Source organism: Nelumbo nucifera, chromosome 3 (assembly GCF_055504915.1).
Source record: "Nelumbo nucifera cultivar China Antique chromosome 3, China Antique-T2T, whole genome shotgun sequence".
In the NCBI taxonomy this organism is placed as follows: Eukaryota; Viridiplantae; Streptophyta; class Magnoliopsida; order Proteales; family Nelumbonaceae; genus Nelumbo; species Nelumbo nucifera.
The window spans coordinates 26,479,342-26,486,544 of NC_142651.1; the positions used below are offsets into that span (position 1 = coordinate 26,479,342).

The 7,203-nt window shown below is 35.8% G+C and overlaps 1 protein-coding gene across 1 annotated transcript; it reads left to right on the forward strand.

Annotated features, from left to right (window-relative positions):
- The first annotated feature begins 606 nt into the window (after positions 1-606).
- Positions 607-2,339, forward strand: LOC104598808 (transcription factor MYB8-like). Its single transcript, XM_010261076.3, has 3 exons — positions 607-870; positions 1,058-1,187; positions 1,462-2,339. The coding sequence occupies exons 1-3, from the start codon at positions 741-743 to the stop codon at positions 1,898-1,900; spliced, it is 699 nt and encodes a 232-aa protein (XP_010259378.1). The 5' UTR covers positions 607-740; the 3' UTR covers positions 1,901-2,339.
- The last annotated feature ends 4,864 nt before the right edge of the window (positions 2,340-7,203 follow it).

Sequence of the window (7,203 nt, forward strand, 5' to 3'; positions counted from 1 at the left end):
TGATTTCGCCAACTTAATTTTCTTCCCCTTCTTATTATACGACGCGACGACCTTCCGAAAACTTTTGTTTGTGACGGTAAGTGATCATGTGAGTGCTACGTGCCGACCACTCATTGGTCCAAAAACTGATACATTTAAAAAAAAATAGATCCATAGACACGTGAACCCCACATACTCGGCTGATGTGGTAAAAGATTTGAATTGATTGATTGGAAACCGGCTTCAGGGTAAATCTATGCCCACACCGTTCTAACAGTCTTTTCCAACTTTGCATTCGGAATATCTTCCCATAATATAAAGCATATACGTATGGAAATATTGTCAAGTGAGGACTGTCCCAACAGAGTTTGCCCTGACTGAAGCTGAATTCGGTTGATGGGCATTGAGGAAAAAATAATCAAAAAAAAAGAAAAGAAAAGGAATTTTAACTGATTTGTTTACGAGGGTGAGAGAAAGAGATTCATACTTAACGGCAACCAACAAACTCTCTTCTCTCTCCACTCTTCTCCCCCTCTCCATCTCCCTTCGTCACGCATACAAACCGCCAGTCCAACTCAATTGTCAACTCCTCCACAAACAAAACAAGACCACCCTGTTATATATACTCAGGCCGCTGCTTGTTGGGTGGGTGCTCTCTCTCTCTCTCTCTCTCTCTCACTACATCTCTGGTTTTCTTGTCCGGTCGTCCACCTTCTTGCCTCTTAGCCTTCTGGGCTTCTTAGCTAATTAGGATACTTAGAATGAGGAAGCCTTGCTGTGATAAGCAAGATACCAACAAAGGAGCTTGGTCCAAGCAAGAGGACCAAAAGCTCATTGATTACATCCGAACCCATGGGGAAGGTTGCTGGAGGTCTCTTCCTCAAGCTGCGGGTATGTCACTTAATCAATAATCACCAATATCTTCCTCCTCCTCCTCCTCCCATACGCTTCTTCTTCAACACCATCAACTCACTATTTGATGATTTTGCGCATAGAACATAATGAGCTTTAAATACAAGAAAAAAAAAAAAAAACTAATAGTACATGTACATCTCCCCTTCTTGTTTCTATCAATCAGGCTTGCTTCGTTGCGGTAAAAGTTGTAGACTGAGATGGATAAACTATCTGAGGCCAGACCTTAAACGGGGCAACTTTGCTGAAGATGAGGAGGAGCTTATCATTAAGCTCCATGCACTCCTAGGCAATCGGTACATTTCCCAAATTCTTCAACATTTTTATGTAAATATCTTAGGGTAACTCTTCCTATAAGACAATATTACTAATTAAAGCTTTCTAAGTACGAACCCTTTTAACATCTAACTATATATGATCAGTTATATATCTCAATATAACAACTTCCTTAGCACCAATCTTGTCCTTGCTTGCATAGGCACATGTATTAGTAGTAATTTCTTCTTGCTTTACTGTTTGTGCTGCTAATAATCTCTCGTTTATTGATCTACGATGCATTGACTGTTTCAGGTGGTCATTAATAGCCGGGAGATTGCCGGGGCGTACAGACAATGAAGTGAAGAACTACTGGAACTCCCATTTAAGGAGAAAGCTGATTAACATGGGTATCGATCCCAATAACCATCGCTTGAATAATCATATCCATCCTTCTTCTCCAAGTAAAAGGGTCGTCTCTGATAGTGAGATTTCATCTGGTTCAAAGAACCAGGCAACTCAGTCATGTCAACCAGCAAAATCCCATGGTGACAACGATCGGGTCTCCGATGCTGCAAGCTGCCTAGAGGATGACACATGTGCCTTGCCCGATTTGAACCTTGATCTTACAATGACCACCATTCCTTCTTCTTCTTCACTTGCTGTTGTGGAAGAAAGGCATCAAATTGCAGAACCAGATACTGGAACAGAGCTTGAGAGTGCACCCTCCCCTACGCTTCTTCTCTTTCGATGATGGGATTCTTGGATTTGATATGTAAGCGATCGATTGGCAGACTACTGATTTGGTCATCAGGTACCTCTTTGTGGAAGTCGGAGCAAGGATATCATCATCATAAGAGACCCGCCAGCTTTTTATGCAAAACTCCCATATGGGTACGGTGATTTCTCATTTAATGGATGGAATTTATTGTAAAATCCGTGCTTAATTTACAGGTTAAACGTGCATTAAAAGTAAAGAGGCCAGGGTTGAAGTGCACTCATAGTAGTGACAAAAGGTGTAATGTATATTCTTATCGGCCAACACCAACTTAGAGTTGAGATGTTGGAATGACACTTATGTATAATCCACTAGAAATTGTGCTTTAATTTGTACCCATTATGTAGCTCAAATGATGGATACGGGCATTTGAATTTGACCTATTATTTGAGTTTTTCTGCTCATCAATTACTTATGTACATAGCTTTCAGTTATGGTCTTAAATTTTGGTAAAATTTTGTGAATTTTCAGTTTTGCGGGTGTTATCCAGTACAAGGTTGTTTTGGATGTTTTATGCATTTGTAAGAAAGAAAATTTTGAATGAGAACAACATTTTAAATATCAGAAATTTCAGCCATTTCCGACCCTAGATCTGAACTGACATTTTTTGTAACTTTCGAATTTTGGGAATTTTTTTCAACAGTTAATATTTTATATTCTATAATATTTTTATATTTATGCTTTTTTATTTTTATTTCTTTTCACAGTATATATGAAACTTCGAGAAAAATAAGTAGTTGAATTCTAAAACATCGTCCAAATTTTTACCAAATATAAACAGAATTTCTCTATTTTATTTTACAGAATTCATTTCACTAGCTATTAACAAGAGGCCGGTGCAAATCAGGAGTTCAACTTTATGTTTGAACTGGAAAAATTATAGGCATCGTTTGGCTACTACTTTTTTTCGTCTTAATATAAGAAAAAGAACAACTTTAGATAGCATGCAGATCTTGTTCCGAATGGATTCGACGACTAAAAACTGAAAAGGAAGATTCAGCAATCGAATGTAGAGATGGCAAAGATTAAACCTTGTATTTGCCCTGTAGATATTAATTTGTACTCTTCCCAAACAGAGCCTTTCGAATAATTTCTGAGTTTACAGGCGTTTCTTCTTAGAGAGATTAAGGCAATCAGATTTAGGAAACTCATAATTAAAATTGCATTCACTTGATATCCATCTGTGTTTGAGCAGATCTTGAGAATATATATATAGAAAAAGACTTTCAATTAATCCTAAGTCTGAGTCATACACACAGAGAATAATTTTTAACTACCAACCATTCAAAGCACTCACATCCGAAGAAGTTGCAGGAAAAATGAATGAATGGTAAGTCTTACCTTTCTCCACTAATATATAGTGCGTAGCTACATGTGATTCAAGCTCCTAACCTAACAAGAGCTTATTCCAAGATCGATGAAAATTTGGACCAAGTTGCACCAATTAATATAACGATATGATATATTTTGTTGATGATAGAACTCATCATGATTTTGTGAGTACTACGCAAAAATTAATGCATGTTGCATGATTTCTATCTACCGTTCAATATGAATAGAAAGAGAAAGTTCTAATTTCTAAACTGAGGTAAGCCCTCTATCTTCTGCACATGATGGTCTTTTTTTCCTTTTTTCTTCTCATATTTTATCTCTTGCATGTCATATACTACACTGTGATCGATCAGTTAGATCTTATCTGAATATGTATATGCCCGATAGATCAACTTCATTCCTGTTTTTGGAGTTCGGTAAGAGACACCCAAGTCGATACCTACCGTTCCTGGGGAAGCTCGTGATGAAGAACCCAGGAATTTTGTAATAGAAGTTTTCAGAACTAAAGAAGACGTACCATTCAATAGGCAAGAAAGCTGGAATTACTAGCTAGATGAAGCCAGTTGGCTAATTCCCAGAACCCAATGTTTAATTTAATGGTGTTAAGATCTCTGCAGTCTTGGGGGTTAGATGGTTTGAACGATGAAGCAAATTGAACCAAATTCCAAGTGCAGGAGTCGACGTCGTAAAAAAAAAAAAAAAAGAAAAAAAGAAAAAACCTTATCTTCGATGGAGTTAGAGCATTGTTTATACAGAAGGGATTCAAAAGGAGCATACAGAAGGGATTCAATACAAGAATGATTGGGTCTAAAAGACAGCTGATCATTTCCACTGCCAAAAGGAGCATACAGAAAAATAATAAGGGATTCAAAAATTGGAGCTCAAGGATTACGTGCAAAAAGAAATTCAAATTAAAAAAGAACAACAAAACTCTGTGCCACCGTTGAGGAGATAGGTTGTGTTTGGTAACTTTGTGGCTTCTACTTTAAACGTTTTGGGTTGATCGACATACACAACCAATGTTTTCAACCTGGGGTTTATTCGGACAATCAAACAGTCCAAACTGTCACCCGGTCCCTTTTGTAGGATCCCATTTTCACAAAACCCCACCCACAAATTTTCACTGGGTCATGGGTTATACACTAAAGTGCATTGAATTTTTTGGAGGTCAGATTGAGTTTTGGGGTAATTTTTTGAAATCTACTGTTTTAAGGAGACGAAAGTTCCTTTTCTCACTATTTTTGTAAAAAAAAATCTTTTTTATCCTCTTTTTTATTTATAAAAAATTAAAAATTGAAATAAAAGTATAAACTAAGCTTAGAATAAAACATATATACAACTGCATACAACTCCGGTCAATTTTTAAAACACTGCATACAACTGTTATTTAAGGCTGTATATAATTAAATGTACTTTAAAATTTCACCAGTGGAACGCTGTTTGTAGAATTAAAGCTCAACTTGAGGTTTTTTGCTCGATCCATGGGGTGAGGTTTAATCATTCTAGCTAGCTAGGTTGTTTCTCATATTTGATGTGACAAACACACATTTCTCTCACCAATTTGTGTTGATCAACTCAAAAGTTTCACGTAAAGCTATGGTAATTGATATAGAAGTACAGATCAATGACATTAAGGAAAAAGTCCAATTGTGATGCATTACAAATATTTCTAATTTATGATATATTAAATCAAGATTTCATTTAATTCTCAAGTATGATTTTTAAAACTGACTTAGACATCGAACCGGTCAGGGGTTTGGTTATCGGGTCGAATGGTCTGATCATTCGAACTGAACAGTCGGCCCGTTTGAACTGAATGATCAGCCTGTTCAGACAAAAGAATTAAAGAAAAATTTAAAAAATAAAAAATGGTTAAAACCGTTTGAATGGTTTGAATGATTAACCGCCCGGTTCAGTGATTTGCTGACTAAAATCAATGTTTTTTTTGAGAAATCCGGTTTTAGGAAGAAACGGAACCCATCACCTGACCGATTCCCAGTCTTTCTGATCCAACCATCTGATCCGGTCCAATTTTAAAATCCATGTTCTCAAGTTTTAAAAAAATCACATTTTTTATTCATCGTGTAATTAATGTACCATATATTTTGCCTAGAAAAAAATTAAGACGAAGCCGTTACAATCTAAGATATTATATACCTTTGAAATATAATTCTGAAATTCTTCTTTTTAGTTTAGTTGGACTGTAGATCTAGGGGAGGCGGACAAGATTAAAGCGGTCTGGTAGCCCCCCACTCAAAAGACTTGGGAAATTGGGAGGGCACACTTTTAAAGTTGAAGTAATTTATCCTGCGACCTTTGGTAATTTATCAAAAGAACCTGATGAACAGGTTAGAATTTATGAACGTCTATTTCTAGTAAAGCTTGAGAAAGTACCATGTACAAGGGGAGCACTTCCTATATTTTGAATCTTATACAGGTGACATTACTAGGTGCAATGACAAAATCTTAAGTTTACAAGTATAAGAAGGTAGGTTCAAGTCTCAGAACAGCCACTTTGTGCAAAATATGCAAGGGTTACATACTTATGTCCATATCTACTCCACCTCTTCCAAGACCCCAGTTGGCAAGTTCTTTTCATATCAATCTGTGTAGACTTAACCTATTCATCCATAAGGCTGTGTTTGGTTGCAATGCAAATAAATTTGTATTGATGCAAAACCATGGCAGTGTAAATGATTTGAGTGTAAAGTCTGACCTATTTTTGTTTCAAATTTTAGCTTATTTTATTTGATTTCAGTACAAATGAAGTAAATTAAAACATGAAGCAAAATAAAGTAAAATCCAAAATAAAATTAAACATGAATTTGAATTTTTTTACATTTACACTTTTATGCATTTGTACTAATGCAAATAAATTTGCACAAAAACCAAACACAACCTAAATGTTTTTAACTTTTTTTTTAACTATATATTAATCCTTCTCCAAATTTGTAGCCTTCTTGTCCTACTCGTGTCCCAAGGCCAAACCAAATCCAGTGCCTGCAAATAGCATGGTTATAACACAGCTATAACACTACAGTACTCCAACTTGACTAGAACTGTCAATGGGTCGGGCCAACCCGGCCGATAGAATTGAACCAACTGGATCTCTTATATTGGTTCTTGTTCTATGCTTTGTGTCCCAATTAACAATTGGGGTAATGACCGGTTTTTGTTGTTTGAGCAGAAGTTAAAATATATAAAAATCTTCAGGTTTTCTTGTAATTTTGTTATAATTTATGTTTGAAAGAGTAAATTTCATAGGCAGTGTATAAGAAATTTTGGCTAAATTAAAAGGCACTTGGTTTATCAACATGTAGGCAGATTAAGGTTGCATCATAAAAAATGAATTTCCAAGTTGTTATAGATAATTATAGATGTTAAGTACAATCAGGTCAGATCCAATTATCCTGATTAATAGTCGGTTCAGTTCTGAATCTATTTTATACAAGCGATTAACAATCGGTTCTGTATTGGTTCACCCTGTTCTGAACCAGATCCAACCCATTATCTGTTGGGTCTGTAACGGTTCTGAGAACAGTGATTGTGATGAATAAAACATGCAAGCTAAAGATCCCAAGTTTCTGACTTCTTCCATCTATAATAGTTACCACAATTAGTTTTCAATGAGTTTCAAATACCACTGAAGCGTTCTAGTACTGGGCTTTCAGTTTTGCTTGTTAAGCCTATTAAGTTTCTTTGGTCGATTCTTAGGTTCAGTTTGGGAAGAGTATAAATACAAATATGTATTTGTATTGCACTTTACAAAAATGTATATATTTCTAAACCTCGTAGTGTACATATTTGTATTCTTACTCTTTCCAAATTGAACCTTATACAAACACATGTAGAGGCGGTACAATAAGTCAATAGCTATCAAACAAGTGGGAAAATAGGAGAAGATGCTGACTGACTTAGTTAATAAAGTCTCTTATGGTTGTAGCAGA

Coding starts and splice junctions, on each gene's coding strand:
- LOC104598808 (XM_010261076.3), top strand. CDS start 741: ATGAGGAAGCCTTGCTGTGATAAGCAAGATACCAACAAAGGAGCTTGG. Junction 871..1,057: donor GTCTCTTCCTCAAGCTGCGG/GTATGTCACTTA, acceptor TCTATCAATCAG/GCTTGCTTCGTTGCGGTAAA. Junction 1,188..1,461: donor CATGCACTCCTAGGCAATCG/GTACATTTCCCA, acceptor TGACTGTTTCAG/GTGGTCATTAATAGCCGGGA.